At 32.5% G+C, this 17340-nt stretch overlaps 1 protein-coding gene across 2 annotated transcripts; it reads left to right on the top strand.

The window, feature by feature from the left end:
* The first annotated feature begins 331 nt into the window (after positions 1-331).
* On the top strand, positions 332-17274 carry LOC105326043 (substance-K receptor). 2 transcript variants are annotated; one of them, XM_011425873.4, is made up of 3 exons: positions 402-1633; positions 8176-8385; positions 16779-17274. In XM_011425873.4, the coding sequence occupies exons 1-3, from the start codon at positions 893-895 to the stop codon at positions 17085-17087; spliced, it is 1260 nt and encodes a 419-aa protein (XP_011424175.3). In that variant the 5' UTR covers positions 402-892; the 3' UTR covers positions 17088-17274. The 2 variants fall into 2 exon arrangements, with proteins under 2 accessions (XP_065922276.1, XP_011424175.3); XM_066066204.1 differs by lacking the exon at positions 8176-8385 and having other exon boundaries at positions 332-1633.
* Positions 17275-17340: the final 66 nt, after the last annotated feature.

Below are 17340 nucleotides of genomic sequence, written 5' to 3'. Positions count from 1 at the left end.
AAATATACTGAAAATAGAAAAAATGGCTAGTATTGATGTTATTACTGTGAAATTGTACTAAATCGGGCATTATCGCATCTATTTTAATACTAAATTAACAGCGGAGCACTTTGGACTGCCCCTCAGACGTAAAGGCTCTTTAATCCGCGTCAATTTCCGTTTTATAAAAAAGTTGCATCTAAAATAGAAAAAAAAAGATATAACTTCCAACAGGTTAAGCATTGAAATGACTTACCATCTGATTTTCCTCTGTTAATAGGAATACAAAATGACACGAACAGATAGCCATTGGTCAAGAAAGTAGATGCCTTGTTATTATCAAATAGAAATTCTTGTTTACATCGATATTGATTCTCCAGTTCCTAGAAAAAGCTTTATCTTTAAAAATTCGAAATAAGATTTTCTATTCCTTTTTATTATGTAGTGTACATGATGTGTATAGATTGTTTAAAGCAGCTTTATGAGTGGCAAAAGCCACAAAACGGAAGCGTTACCTGTAATTGATTATCGATAAGCAAAACGTCAGTGAAAAACCAGATTTGGCTAATTTACTAATTTTATTACAGATCTGGGCACCAGCGGCAAAATGTATAAATATTTTTTTTAAATCACAGTTACTAGAGATTTTGTGGTTTTATTTGCATCTAGGCAAAATGTTCGATATAAACCTAAAATTGTGAAAGTCAATTATCTGCAATGTACATAACAGAACAGCTTTGTACATAGTTTGGATCTCATTTGTATCGGCGTCTTTCGGAGACCCATGCATTGATTGCCGTTTGACAAACGTGGGTGTCCTCTTATGTAAAACGTCATCTGTCGTGAATGAAACCATCGCAACAGCTAGCTTATCTGGGAATAGTTCAGGATCTGTAGTAATTCCGGAGTCATTATGTACAAGTCGCTCATGAATGAAACAATGAACTGCACGGATGTTCCACCAATTTTGAATTGTTCAGAGCAAGGAATGCACGAACTACAATTTTCTTTGACATGGGTTATTACGTTATCATGTCTTTACGCCGCGACAACAATTTTCTCGGTTTTTGGAAATGTAATGGTCATTTTAGTTTTCTTCAAAGGTAGACAATCTAAAACAGACCTACGGCCTTACCTCGTGAATTTGGCGGTTGCAGATTTGATAATGGCAGTGTTTTGCATGCCTTTCACATTTGGTGATGTAGTCTTTAGGTCCTGGATATTTTCTGACCCCATGTGCCCAATTGTCATATTCATGCAAACTTTATCTGTGTCTGCTAGTGTCTTTATAAATGTTGCAATCGGGATTGACCGACTTTTAGTTGTGCTGTACCCATTAAAATGCAAGCGGTCTAAATCTCGGACTAAACTGGTTCTTCTGTTCATCTGGCTTATGTCTCTTATTTTGGCATGCATGGTGGCCCCGGTTGGAAAGGTAAAACTCGACGGAGAAAGATACCAGTGCCAAGAAGTTTGGCCGAGCAGCCGACATAACCAAATCTTTACCATTTTGATATTTGTCTTGACCTATGCTTTACCTCTGCTGGTTCTGATCATATCCTACTCCATTGTCGGCATATTTCTATGGAGGAGGACATCGCCCGGCAACAGGGATCACGTGCGAGACCTTATGCAGCTGCGGGCAAAAGTAAAGGTAAATAATGTGCAAGCATTCTTCATACTATTATTTGTAAACTACATGAAAAACGGTTATTTTCTGTATATAAAGTAATTTTAAATGAAAAACCACCAAACAGGAAGTTGATTGTTGTGTCAGTTTAAACAAATGAGTCATTGTAGTCGGTAATATTTGTTGTAACGTCATTTTAACGAACCCGATTCCTATTTTTCCCTCAGGCTAAGGCATATATTGATATTGCTTTAATTATTTATTTCTTTTACACATATTACCCTGAATTCGTACACTTCTGTGAAGTGTACACGTATGAAAAGAAACTCCAGTTAACAAATCATCGCTTCATTATTGTTCTCATTTTAGTTTTAAATTTTTTTTTTAATTAAATAACAACAAATTAGCGTGTTCTAAGTTTTAAGTTCGTAATTATGTACCTTTAAGTAAGTGTCAAGTTTAGTGCTAAAACAGAAATCAATGTTGCTTCAGTATTTTATTTTATTTGACTATCCTCAGATGAGCAATTTGATTTGCGGCAAAAGTATTTTGAAGGGGAAATTCAATCTTAACCCATTAAAAACAAAATCAATGATTCATGTTCCCCCTAATTTTTTTTTCGTTCGTGCTCGAGTAGCTTTTTATCAAATATCAGCGACAGATACATGTATGCTGACAGAACTGAAACAGATTGATTTAAATAGGCGTTGACTCTCCCTATGTTGAATATGGAGGCTATATAAAATAAACATCACAAGATTTTCATATTTTATTTTCGCTGAATTACCGACGATTCAGTTGAAATATTTTTACAATTTACAGTATTTTGATACAAAGCATCGGGACACATATCAGCAAAATTGTTTCACATGATTTTCATTCAATGGAGCTCTGAATTTAATTATATTGTATTCATTAAATGGATTTACAGTTCTGTACCACTTCGAATTTTAATTAACCTTGAGGGCTCCTCTTTATTAATCACTGGCACATCCCGTATTAAACATTACAAAAACTCAAATTTATCGAAAGATTTAAAAAAGATATGAAGGCGGAAGTCTCTGGATTAGGAGAAAGAAATCAGCTGAACCAACATCTCACGTTTTTCCAAAATAGATAACATCTGAGCAAAGAAATCGGAAACCAAGCACCGTCAACGTAAAACCAAGGATATTAATAACCACCCTCTGAAAATGACCATTTAATTTAAAAAATGCCTCAAAAAGTTTCTCCATTCAGAAGATTGGGAACTTTTGAAGGATAGTACATGTATATAAATTTTATTTTGTTACGCTAAGGAGGTTGATTGTCAAGGGAAAAAGTCCCGATGGCTGATGACAGTCATTTTGTAAGGAAGAATCAATACAGTAACGTATAAATGTAGAAATAGGTGATTTTGAATGATATATCTTATGTTCAAGTCGTCCCTGTAGATCTTTATTTCAGTTTTGCCCAAACATACTTCATCATATGCATTGGTCTGATGGTTATGATATTATATCCCAGAAATAGCCAATACACTGGTATAGAACTGTCGACTGGCGTTGTTTTTGAGATATATCATTTGGAGGAAAAAAGTGTTGCGGTGGCCTGCAAGGAATTTTAAATTTTGATGCAATTAAAGGTATTCCTAATGTGGAAATTTTATAGGTGAAAACCAATTAAGAACTTTAGATTTAAAGAAATAAATGACGATTATTTTTTCAATTTTTTTTCCTTTTGATTTCAAAACGTTTCTTTAATTTAATAATAAATTGGCAAACGTTGTTGAAAAGGTAGTTAAGCCCTGTTGTTTTTACATACTTCAATTAGTTTGTCCGAGCTGCATTAAAAAGACTACTAGTGAAACATTTTTGTTATTACATCTTGTTATATATGTTAAGCTAGAACAACAGTCACTATAAAATATTATATGTAATAACAATTGTTATAAAAAGATATTGTTGACGTCATTTAAGCCTTAAACAAGTGAAACGCTATATTAAGATCATGCTTTCAAGTTAATACCGGTCCATCCTTTTTTAACTTATACTGGCTTAATCCCTCGCGTTGAGCTGATTTCAAAGAAACCTTACTACTGTTCTAATCAGATTTGTTTTCACACGAAAATCTGCTATTAACATTTTGAATCACGCGTTTAAGCAATTTGGAAGAGAAAATGGGAAGAAAACATTTTTTTTTTGTAATAAGTTTACATTTTGAGCAAAAACATACCAAATATATGTGAATTACTGAAATCAGGTAGATATGATTCATTTATATTCTCTTGTATTTTTTAAATCAAATAAGTTTTTATACTAGTATTTTATGAAGCAAATCTACAACGTTGTATAAACGTTGTATTTTAGTTTATGAATGGTATTTTATCTATTTCGTCTACCAAAAACCAACCATTGAAGTATGATCAGTGACACTTTCATTGAAATTGTCCCGTATATAAACAACAGGCCGAATCACCATCGGGCAAAGTAAACCATCGTTTGAGCAACTTTTGTTAAACCTTATTTTAAAATATGTATTTTAATTACTTGTTACTGGTTCAAAACTTCTAAACGAAAAAACCATATTGAGTTTTTGAAGAAACTCATTTAAAATGTCTCTTAGATTCCGAAACTTTTGCACTTCTTATCACATGTATTTCCCGCCATTAATTAGATGCATTGTTTTTCCGGGGGGGGGGGGGGGGGGGGGCGGTGTGGTTGTTCCTAACTCTTTTTTACTTGAATATCATTCACCTACGTCAGTAGAATAAAGCTTAGAACTTTTTAAATCGTGTCTTAAATGATTTTACAATTTGAAGCTGAATCGAAGGCTTTTTCTGATGTTTTCTCATTTGTACGGCGGATGACCATCCATTAAGCGGAGGCTGAAACTTGTATGTCTTTGGGGAGGGAAAGATTGCATTCAAGTATAGAAAACTTCTGAAAAAAATAATGTATTTTAAAGTAATAAAGACTATTCATTATTATGTATTCTCTTTGGTCATAGATGTTGGAGAGAATATTTTTCTATAAAGATGTATAAAAATATAGTTTAGAATATATGACAGTTCAGTGAATGCAAGAGTCGAAGAAAACCATCTATTGTTTGGAATGTGTGCAAATGAGACTAAAATAAAATCGTGTCTTGCTGGGTTTTTTTAAAAACAAAGAACGGTGAAAAGTTGTATCCCATGTGAAAAAAAGTTTTTCACACAGTTAGAGGGTTCTAGTAAGTAACTTGACACGGTTCAGGGGATTTGTTGTCCGAATATTTTCTTTTAACGTTACCTTACAATTAAGGTCACTTGTATTAAAAAAAGCTTATTTCCAAGACTTGTTCTCCTCTGCTTTGCATCTTGTCTATAATAGGCAATATTTTATTAGCCTGGTATACAATTATTCATGTTATACATACACAGTCAATAATTCATTCATATGTCACGACTTTTTTTAATATTGCATTGAAATTTTCCTGTGTCCCCACTCTGTCCCTTTAAAAAAAATTCTCAATGGTATTGGATGCATTAAATTCCAAACAAGTTTAATCAATACTATAGAAACGTTTTATTTCATATATTTTGAGGGACAAAACTGAAATTAAAAGTACCTGACTGACGAAGCGATGTACATTAAAACCTCAAATAGATGTCTACAAGAAATATTTTTTGCAAACTTCATGAGCAAAATTCCAGTAATTTTTTACTATTCTTTATTAATCTTAATTATAAGACTAACTTTAATGTCAGATTGATGATTAATTTTTGAAATTTTTAATACACTGCGCATAAAATAATAATGAATACATATGTAAACCAAGTTAACAAGATGCCAGTGGTAAGTCATGTTGGTTATATCTTACTTTCTAAGAATCAAATTTAGATCCATTAAAATTATACAAATATATAATGCAAAAGATCTAGAGATAACACTCAATTTTTCTGAGACGCTGAGTAAGGATATGAACCCACTACATCATTACTAACCATCTGTCTAATCACTTCTCCCCAATTGATTTTAGACCAGAAGCTTTACCTAAAATCAAACAAAGAAATGTATTTTTTAGATGAAAATGAATTATATTTTGTAAATATTGAAACGATGATAAACGATAATGCTCACTGTTATGTAACAATTTATTCAAAATTGCATTTAATAATTCAATCAAGCTTGACAGGTTGCGATATCAGAATCAATGAACAACGTAATGTCGTAAATACATGTAAAGCTCGCCGACGGAAACTTGTTTCACCCTGAATCCGAGAACTTTAGACTCCCTTGTTGGTGATATCATTTCATGTATATAAGCGACTCTGAGGTAATGATGGAATATGTCATTATTGATTGATATACATGAATAGTTGACGCTCTGATAAAGCGGGCTGTAATGTCGAAAGTTGGCAGACATAAAAGTTAATTCTCCAGTGCAATGATGAGTTGGGTCGATAATTTTCAGATTTTGTCTTCCTTTTCCAATTAGATTTTGCACGCAGAGAATTTTGATTTACTTTCATTTTCAGTTTCATTTAAGTCTGTCGTCGATCAATTTTATCTTTTAATGAAAGTTATGAACATTGAAGAATTTCTTATTTAATTTTTTTAATTTTTCTCTTGGAGAACTGTTCAATTGCAAAATTGAAATCTGTCTTTACTTTTATCAAGTAATAACTTAACCATTTACTATATATATATATTTCGATTTTAAAAACAAGGTCATGTTTTGTGCACGTGCTTGTATCGATATGATTTTTTTAATTTAATATGATTAAGAAATCAATTGTTTTCTGCTGTCTGCGTTAGATTTTTTTAATTCTATATAAAATACCATATAAAAGTTGAACAATGTTAAAGAGGTTGTGTGGAAGTATTTTTTCCAATTTGTAAAAAAAAAGACTTCCAAGCTGGACGTGTACCATATTGAAATTTTCATACATGTCAAATGGAACATCAGTTATAAAAATTCCGGGAAACATGCATCTGAATCAGCCAAATACAATCAATATTAATTCTAAACATAATACAACCATAACAAAAAGTAATCTACAACGTTAATTCCATGTCGTATTTAAAAGCACTCATTCTATTATTGTATTTTTGGAGTGTTCGAGCGGGAACTTTTACCGATTAAATGCATGTAATGAATTAAAAAGCGTCTCTATAATAGAGTGCTGAGTATGCTTTTATTCTAATTGTGAGATCCACTGATAAATGGCAGTTCGTAGGCCCGGCAATTAAGTTTCTCTATTCATTAATGAAAAAATGACAAACGAATTTATCGCCGCAGTTATTCCGGTGGAAAAAACGCTATAGTACAACCCTTTGTACTTATGGAAGGAAGGAATCTGGGACAGTTGATACGAAAAGAGTTCCACGCTCTCAAAAATCACAAACTAGCGTGTTCGTAAAAGATATAATACTCTTGCATAAGTGCTAATTCAAAATAACATTAGAGATAACTTTGGGGCAGGGGACTTGCATTAAAAAAAAAAAAAAAAAAAGGTCTCATATTCGAACTTTGGATCTGCTTGTCAGTAGTCTAACCTTTTACCGACCATCGTTTTGACCCAACGATGTATCGTGAGGAAAACTTTTTTTTTTAATTTGAATTTAAAGTTTGAAATAATTGAAAATCATTTTATGATTCTTGTATACACAGTAATTAGAATTGAATTGTCTGAAGAAAAGGGTTAGAAAAACAAAACACAAAATTAAAAAAAAAATACATTTAAATTCACCGTTCCATGCTAATTTTTCATACTGTCATAAAAAAAGTTTAAATCCTGATTCATGACTGACCCTTTCATACATTTATTTATCCAGAGACATAAAAGTAGTATCTAATACAGAACCCTAACAGGGTGAAGGTTTTGCACATTGCAAATTCATTATAGTAAACAGGGCAGGAGCCACAGGGGGGGGGGGGGTGGCTTCCGGTTTTATTTCAAAATCTATTTTTACAAACATATAGTACTCATATATTTTTAGAATTATATGATAATGGATAATGTAGAACAGAAATATCATAAAGTTGACATCTAAGCTGTAAAGTACATTAACAGCGGATTATCTCTGTTCAGCCTTATGAGCCCTAAAATAATGTAAACCATCATACATTTAGCATTCTTTTTCAAAAAAAAATATTTTTATCGAAGTAAAATTGAAACATTTTGCAGACAAGAAAAAAACGGGTCGTAATGTCCCAGACGATCTGCTAGCTTAAGGAAACCAATATCCGATAGGAAACCTTGATTGCTTTTGTCGATTGGGGCAAAGATTTACTGTAAATTGAGGAAACGTTATTCTTAAGATTTGCCTGAATCGTCTTCAAGTAGTTATTTTAGAAACACGACAAGTTCTTATCGATGCTTTATAAAACCAACTTTTTTTCTATTTTACTATGTCAACTTCTTACACGGCTATCAAAAGTTTATTGCCCCTGGTTAGTATACAGAGCCAACATATAAATGACCATATTTTATCTTTGACCCACAGAACAGTGCAAACAGACTGGGTCGGTTTAGTAGTGATTTACTCTATTCTAAATACTCAATCACCATTGCTTAATCCTACTCACTTTCTTCCTGACAGGTTGTTAAGATGCTCATCGTTGTCGTTGCTATGTTTGGGGTCTGCTGGATGCCACTTCATATCTTAAATGTGATATTGAACTTCCGGACCGAAACATCTAGCCGAGCAGACGACAACATTGCCGCCATTTACATATCAGCACACTGGTTAGCCATGGCCAACAGTTTTGCCAATCCAATCATATACAGCTTTACAAACTCCATATTTCGGGTAAAATTGCTTGTGCTACCAAATATTTCACTTTTTATCCCAACGTCCTTATGTAATTTATATTTCTGAGAAAATATTAAGTTGCAACATCCATTTCAGGTCAATGCTTTCCGTATTTTTTCAGCATTTATGTCATTTCGTTTGAGTTTAGAGTTTTGCGGCGGGGATGAAAAATTGTGTTTTTCGTCGTTTTTCTTTTGAATTTAACAGAACATGTAGGAGTGCAATTGTAGTTTGAATAACATCTGCTAAGTCTCAATCTTGCTCGATAGTTAAAGAAGTTTTTCTTAAATTCATAGAAGAAATACCAAAAACGCAAATATAAACAACGAAAAACAACACCCATTTGTAATGCCTAATAGTAAGCAATTTTCAAAATCGTTTATCACAACTTCCTCTCAAGTTTTATTCTTAATTTGTAATGGCAATTATTTCCAAAGTCATCCACAAAATGATATAACAGCATTCAGTAATTATAAGCTAACATTCAAAAGCAATGCGTTGACGTTTTTTTTTTAAATGTAATGATTTTATTGTCTTAATCAACGAATGTTTTATTATGTTCAAGTTAAAAAACACAGCAGTTGACCATCATCAAAATTTCACGTTTTCTCTTCGGAGCTATATGTACCGTACATTCCTACTCGTGATTCAAGATAAACTGCGTTGTGTTGTCCTGTTTTATCTTGGGCAGTAGATTAAAATACTAGTGTATAACATTTAATTGTGTGTTTAGGGTAACACTGATGAAAAAATTAGGTTAGGTAGGTAGGTATTTTTTTATTTTATCATTTTTTTTTCTGCATGAATCCTAAGAATGTTAGTTTGTGTCATATTTAAAAACGTGTTTTTATATAGGAATAATATAAAATTCACAATCGGATAAAAATAGACATCTAAAAATCGTAGGATAGGGGCATTTTTGTAGGTTAGGTCGGGTTACCCTAAACACACAACTTTTTTTTTTAGGCCTAATTTGAACGAAGAGGGAGATCTAGAAATTTAAAGTTCATGTAATTAAGATAAATCCAATCTGTTTTTTAAACTTGTTCGTCTAGGCCATGCCAGTAATATGCACATTTAAATATGTGCTGATGATTGTCTTCTGGTTAGCTTTAATTTCGTTTTGATTCTTTTAGAACAATGGCATCATAATTCATACAAACGTTTTAGTGGATGAAAGCTCATTATCCCCAATGTCAGTTTTATTTTTTTTTTCTGACACTAGATAGTCAGACTGAAGATTAAAAAATATTTCTCAGGAGTATGGCACGTCTGCTCGCATCCATTGTTTCGTTTTGCTTGATGGTAATTTACGGTCAGGCTTGTGTTTCTTGTGCTTAAAAGACTTGCAAGCTTCTGTTTCATGAAGAAATGCACGATTTCTCTACGGACCACTTTGATTGGTTATTCTGTCTTCGAATGGTCGAAATTATTTTAATTCAATATGATGAATGTAAGAAAGACAACTCCTTTACTAAAAGTTCATGATCAGTTAAAGGCAATCAAATTTCTATAAGAAATGAAAATGTATTTTATTTTTTTTTAATTTCGTCTTGGAAGTCTTGGAATTTCTTAAAAATATATTCAGCATTTTAAATATTAAAATTAATTATCATGTCAAAGTACGTTAGAAAGGTAAAAAAAAAATTGCAAGAAAATCCCAACAAATATGATTTCATTAATTCTTTGTATCTTTTATAAATTATAAAATTTATTAGATAACAAAACAAGTCATTTAAGTGTCTAATTTTTAATAGATATCACAATCGTTTGATTACAAAGATTAAATACTTTGATAATATGTATGGCCTCTGTAATCCTTAAATGTCGAATACAGTAACTGTTATAACATATCTATCTATCTATCTATCTATCTATCTATCTAGTTATTTATCTATCTAGTTATATATCTATCTAGTTAGTAGATAAATAGATAGAGAGACAGAGAGGGGCAGATAAACAGATGAATAGAAAAAGAAATGCGGACTTTTTAAAAGAAAAAATAAAGAAAACATTTGTGTATGTTTTTAAGCATCGACTTTTTTCTCAGATTTCCTTCTCGCCAATAAAAAGGAATTGGCAAATTAATCTGTTAAAGGATTTTATACGAATGATACAACCATTCCTGTGACACTTAAGGTCATATATCACCCTAATCCCAAGGCATTTGTCAATAATCACAATTGAATATCCAGATCTTGGCGAGCTACTGTTGATAACGTTCAATAATTAGCAACATTTCGTCCACAGCGTGCGTATACAGGAGTGTCCGCTTACAAAGTGTAAAAGTTCACTTGTGCGGGTCTAATACAAGGGCATATAATCCCTTGTCTATAATGCGTGATAGCGATTTATTCACATTACACATTAATCTGGCGATAATATTCTGCTGTATGGGATGGAGGTAAAGAAATATAAATTTCTTTTAACGGTGCTTTCGTGACCGCAATGAGAGATAAAACGAAGTCACGAATGAAGGCGACCTATATTAGCATCATCTTCCTTGTTTGTTCTGCTTTCATTGCGGATCGGTCACATGCCTCAACTACGCATGTGTGCATTTGACTTCAATGAAATCTGGGTCGTTCGATGTTTTTTGTAATTTATCGTACATTAGTTTAATTTAAGTGAACGACCTCATTTATTTTTTTTACAATTTCCACATCGTTACATTTAGATATTAGTATTGATTCTAGCACTCTGTAAACCATAAAACGATCACATTTTTGCTCAATTCTCAGGTGAGCAATCTATTCTCCTCATCCCCAAAAGAGAAATATTCTTGATTTTCCTGCATATTTCTTTATAACTTTTCGTCTAGGGATCAAATAATGTGTTTGGAAGATTGATATAGATTAAAAGGGAAGGAAATTCAAAAATATATTTTATTTACACTAATAAAGTGGTTTAAATTATCACGTGATCATGCTGTTTTGAAAATAAACTACATGTACATGTACATAATTAAGCTTTAATGCACGTTTGAAGTTAGAGAAATCGTATTTACAGGAGGCTGACATTTGTAGAACTCTTTTGTATTAAAAACCAAAAATATGAATTATTTCTATTAAATAATTAAAAAACTAAATAAAATGTAGTTATACTAAATATTACTAATTGTTTTCCCTTGGACTGAAATGTCATACTTTCATTGGTTTACACATAGCACGTGATTGCCTCATGTATCTCTAGGCTATATTTGTTCGGTGAGAAATAATATTAGGCAATATGGCCGTCAATTAACCGACGTTTCGCTTACTCATTTCGACATTTCATAGTATTTAATACATAAACCGCATGCTGTAAGTTCTTAGGAGTAGTTTCCCATTTGAAATTCTTTAAAATTAGGGTAGTTGCCCTTAGAATATTGACGTCACATTGTTTCTTCTGGAGCAGAACAAAATGACAGCGTCGAAATTTGCTCAAATCTTTGCAGAAGAAAAGGAGTACACATTTAAAATTGAAAAGCAACAAAACATCGTAAGTAAACATGGGTGAAGCAAAAAACTTTAAAGAGTATTTGAAAGGTGAGATTGAAAATTCTTAAGGGTTTAAATGAGTTAAATTGGACGAGATGTTTAGCATCTTGTACATGGCTTTGCGTAGATCATCGCTATTGGTGAATAAATATGTCGCTTGATAGTCCTCGGGAAAACAAAACACTTATTAGGTTACATGTAGTTACTGACTCACTACGGAAATCTCGCCATCTATGAGATTGGTCAACCCAATATATTTCCGTAGTGAGTCAGTAACCAACCTAATAAGTAATAATATTAATTAAGGAATGAATTCAATATTTATTTGTTTTATACGATATTATTACTTATTAGGTTAGTTACTGACTCACTACGGAAATATATTGGGTTGATCAATCTCATAGATGGCGAGGCGAAGCCGAGCCTTCTATGAGATTGATCAACCCAATATATTTCCGTAGTGAGTCAATAACTAACCTAATAAGTGTTTTGTTTTCTCGAGGACTATCAAGCGACATATTTATTCACAAATAGCGATGATCTACGCAAAGCCATGTACAAGATGCCTTACATCTCGTCCAATTTAACTTATTTAAACTCTTCAAAATTTTCATCTCACCTTTCAAATACTCTTTCAAAATCTTTGCTTTACCCATGTTTACTTACAATGTTTTGTTGCTATTCAATTTCAAATGTTTTCTCCCTTTCCTCTGCAGAGATTTGAGCAAATTTCGACGCTGCCATTTTGTTCTGCTCCAGACAAAACAATGTGACGTCAATATTCTAAGGACAACTACTCTAATTTTAAAGAATTTCAAAGGGCAACAACTCCAAATACTTTAAGAACTTACAGCATGCAGTTTATGTATAAAATATTATGAAATGTCGAAATGAGTAAGCGAAGCGTCGACCAATGACGGCCATATTGCCTAATATTATTTCTCACAGAACAAATATAGAGATATATGAGGCAATCACGTGCTATGTTTAAACCAATGAAAATGTGACATTTCAGTCCAAGGGAAAACAAAAAATGGTTTGAGACAGTTTACGCTCTATAAAGCACGAAGCGGTTTATAAAAAGCGTAAACTGTTTCAAACCATTTTATATCGTATAAAACTAATAAATATTGAATTCATTGCTTATGATTTAATTTTTTTTACTCTTCATTGTAGATATAAACGGTCATTTTTTTAAAAATGACGTAAAACTGTGCAAAATTCAAACGTAGCATCAGGCGTATTGATACGTTTTTGGCGTTAGTCTTACTATGACGTAGGCAACATTCTTTATACGATAAAATAATTTTTTAGCCAATCAGAAAGCGCGTTACAACCAGAATTAAATTATTGTGAAATATTGATAAAACAAACCGAATAGATGGTGTGACGTCATAGATTGAAGTTAAATGGCAGCTCCCAGAGCGGCGGGAAATTCAAATTAAGCGATCAGTTTTCTAAATTTTTTCACTGTTCCGGGGTTTTTGATGAAAATAACTAAATACAATTTACACTTATAGTAGATGATAATTAATTGATTAATTGTACAACATATACTGAGTTTCTTCCCCCTTTTAATTAAACGAAATGTTCAATCCAGCAAAAAAGACACTTTTTCGCTGCCTAGAATTATATAAATTCCACAAATCCTTTATCAAATTCTCGATCAAACATATTCACCATTTACTTAAGTCATGGTCCCAAATCATGAATTTGGTTGTAGTTTACATGCAATGCAATGCACAGTCAAAGCAACGTATAGGATAACTTGTATCAAGAAACGCTTTTATGGCAAAAAACCTTTACAGAACAATTTTAACTGGTAAAATAAATAACATATACATGTATGAAGACTTTGACTTATTATCAATTTATGATTGTCAAAAGATACATGATATTGTAAATTGACATGATACATTTATACGAAAAGTCAGTTTTTAATTCCATTTTTCATTTCTATGAATGAGGATGATTTTTACTGGGTTTTTTTTTGTTAAATACGCCATGTGTTAGATCAGATACATGTATCATATTTTATATATTTATTTTTCCATAGACGAGGACATTTTATACAATCTTTCATTGGAATTTATCATGCCTTTTCAGACCAATAAGATAAAATCCTTTGTCAAATTCAAGGTGTTCATATCGTTCAATAGAAAGCAAATTCTACATAAAACACATACTTAGCGAATCCTTCGACAAACTCACAGCAAGCAAATGCTCAGTCAAACTTTAAGGAAATCCTTCATCTAACTGTACAGTTATTTAACTCCATTTTAAACGGGTTTTCGAAAGGAAAAAATCCGGCTTTTAAAATGGTGAAATAACCACCTGTTAAAATTGGTAATTTTTTTTTTTTTTGCATAATACTGCATATAGGGTAGCTCTATTGTAGGATAACCCCTCCTACAGTTTTCAAGATAGATGTTGTTTTGCAGATCAATTGTACATGTGCATAGTATTTGGAGTTTGAATTTTGATGATTTATTGGGAAAAAAATACCACCTGTTGAACTTGGTTATTTTTTGGGGGCAAAATATTGCATATAGGGTGACGCATTTCTCGGGATAGATCAGGTTGACAAATAGATAATAAGTACTGTTCACACAAAAGAAAACCCGATTTGCTGTCACATTGACATATTTTTCTTGTTATTCATGACACATAACATAAAAGACAGTGTATTTCTCTACGCTTTCTCAAACGTTAGTTTTCGGAATAGCGTCTCCATAATTTTGTGAAACAATGCACCGAAGGTAAATTATTGGCGCAAAGTGTATATCGGTAGAATAGATTCAATTATAATAGTGCTAAACTACATGAAAATAGCTGCGCCTCTTAGCTGCAATAGCTATTCGCTTTCTTAGATTGTTGTCGGAATGAATTGATATCGGTAACAGTGTAGTACAAACAAAATAATCTCTAATATTTGAAGACTCAGCTGTTCCTTTTTCAAAACCTTTGCCTCTTCACCGACATAATTCAAATCCACCCCCTCCTCCCTGACAAAAAAATACTAGGTTAATCGTATCGTTCACACTATTGATTCCCATTTTTTGCCAAAGCATACGACAAACAACATTGATTAACGACCATTTATCGTTATTCCACTTCGACACTCTATCCCCATTCTCTCTCTCTCTCTCTCTCTCTCTCTCTCTCTCTCTCTCTCTCTCTCTCTCTCTCTCTCTCTCTCTCTCTCTCTCTCTCTCTCTCTCTCTCATCTATAAAAAAGCATAAATAGGTTTGAACGGAAAACCAATCCGACACCTCAGTTAAAAGTCCGAAAGGAATTGATTTGTCTCTGCTATTTTTTGAGATATCTGTCTGTGGAATTTTTGTCTTTCTTATTCTTGCTAGAGCTTTGCGTAGTATAAGTTACAGGAAATCGAAGTAGTCTTCGTCATCTAAATATATTTTGAGGGGGTTTTTTTTGGTACGAACTTAAAACTTTGGAATCTTTTCTCATATTAAGAATCATTTCAGTTCGTTCGTGAATGCACTAGCAAAAATAAATGTCTCTCGATACTTAAGAGGCCTTGTTATGAAATGCAATTCATACTGTTTTTATGGTTTTTATTGAGAAAAAAAAAGAAATATACTTAATGATTTTACTCCAGAGTTCCAAACATCATAAACGAATTTTTTTCTGTGAAATTATATTCGATTAGGTTCTATTTATGAGTAATGTTTACAAGGATAAATGAATCTCTATGACGTTTTAGCCGCCTGCTGATGCAATTCATGGCACATATTTATTTAATTTTCGCCTCGTGGGCAGAGATTGAGGACATTTTTTTTCATGACTGTTCTTTTGTCTTTCTTTTTGTTAGTCTGTCTATGTTAGTCTGTCTATGTTAGTCTGTCTATGCAAAAAATTATAGTAAAATAATAGATAGCCCTAGTAAAACTGCATCAATAAGGCTAACGTACGTCCGACGGATGGCACAGCGGATAGCAAAATTTTTCATCCTTACTAAAGGAACAGGTATCAATTTATTTTATTTTTATTTATGTCTTTCTTTCTCTCTCATACACAAGAAGAATTTTCGAGAGAAGGAAAAATCTCAATCAAACTTTATAAAAAATAAAAATAAATAAATAAAAATAAAACTGCAATTGTTGCAAAACATAATAGCAACTTCCCTAACCCACACATCCCCTTTATTTCTATATTCAACTCAATCTATAACAAAAGAAAAATATCTTGAATCAATCACAACTCCCTTTCATTGATCTGCGCTTGTGTACATCATTATACCAAGATCAATGGAGAGTAACTTGGACAATTGTTTTTACTTCACCGTGTTTAAAGATCACCGACCTTCCATGGCTATAACAAATTGGCTGAGTGAAGCATCATCATTTCCGGTTCCTGAAGAACAAGCTATCTGCCTGCCTCCTAGAATTTTTGTATGTATCGCTTTGTGCGTCGTTCGAATGTTGATGAAGGATCTGAGGGAATCCTTTAGATACAGCAACCGCACAGTTCAATACCCAAGAGACTACAGGTTCTAAAAATGCAAAGCAAACTAAGCTGCCGTATCCAAAATATTCGTCGTCTTTTTTAAAGATTTCCATTATAATTATTGAGTTCAATAAAACGGTTTGAAGAAATGATCTAGGATGTTTACTTTGTTTTATTCGGAGTGGCTGGTAAACAACTAGTTCTTGGTTCGTTTATAAAACCCAATTAGTCACCACAATACGCTTGATTTCAAATGAATACATGATGCTTTTATTTGAGTACTTCAAGAATAAATAAAAAACTTCCTCGGGCGTTTTACAACAAATTCAATTCATCCAATCAATTCAAGGAAAATTTGACCTTTGATCAATAAAAAAAGTCATCAGTCTTCACTTCGTCTGCACAGTTTTATAACTTTTGTTTTTATTTCTTTATTGCAGAACGATCTTGTTGCTCTCGTATATTCCTGTTTCCCTTGCTGCTGCTGTTGTTTGAGAAGTTACTTTCCTTACAGAAACCAAAGGTTCGGACATATGGCCTCGCGCTATGCCAGTGTTTCCAAGTCGTCGCCATTTAACTCCCATCGTTCATGGGCAGTGTCATTCAGATCAAACCAAACCGGAAGTCTGAGTTCAAGACGGTCACATCTAAGTAGCTCTCACAGACAGACACGTGCTAGTGTAAATTCTAACAAATCAACTCTAAGTGTAAAAAATACCAGGACACTTCTAAATGGTAATAATAAGTAAGGGGCAACTTTGAAGTGTCAAGTACAAAATAATAAAATGAACACTTGGAATTAATGCAAATCTGTTTACATGTTCTTCAAGATGTATATGAATCTTTTATAAAGGTTTTTATTTGCGGCAAAAGATTCATTTTTTGTTCTATTAGAAAATGAAACCAGATAAATCTGAATTAAATGGTTGGAAAATATTGTTTGTTTATATCAAAAAGCAAAGAGGGTGAGGGAAATAAATCTGCTTACAATTTGCTTACAAT

This window comes from Magallana gigas, chromosome 7 (assembly GCF_963853765.1).
Source record: "Magallana gigas chromosome 7, xbMagGiga1.1, whole genome shotgun sequence".
In the NCBI taxonomy this organism is placed as follows: Eukaryota; Metazoa; Mollusca; class Bivalvia; order Ostreida; family Ostreidae; genus Magallana; species Magallana gigas.
The sequence above is the reverse complement of the archived record's forward strand: the minus strand, read 5'-3'. Positions and strand labels throughout refer to the sequence as shown.

What these genes read in the sequence shown, in the direction of transcription:
- LOC105326043 (XM_011425873.4), top strand. Translation starts at nt 893, where the DNA reads ATGTACAAGTCGCTCATGAATGAAACAATGAACTGCACGGATGTTCCA. An exon ending in AGCTGCGGGCAAAAGTAAAG is followed by an intron (nt 1,634 to 8,175) that starts GTAAATAATGTG and finishes TCTTCCTGACAG; the next exon opens with GTTGTTAAGATGCTCATCGT. An exon ending in TTACAAACTCCATATTTCGG is followed by an intron (nt 8,386 to 16,778) that starts GTAAAATTGCTT and finishes TCTTTATTGCAG; the next exon opens with AACGATCTTGTTGCTCTCGT.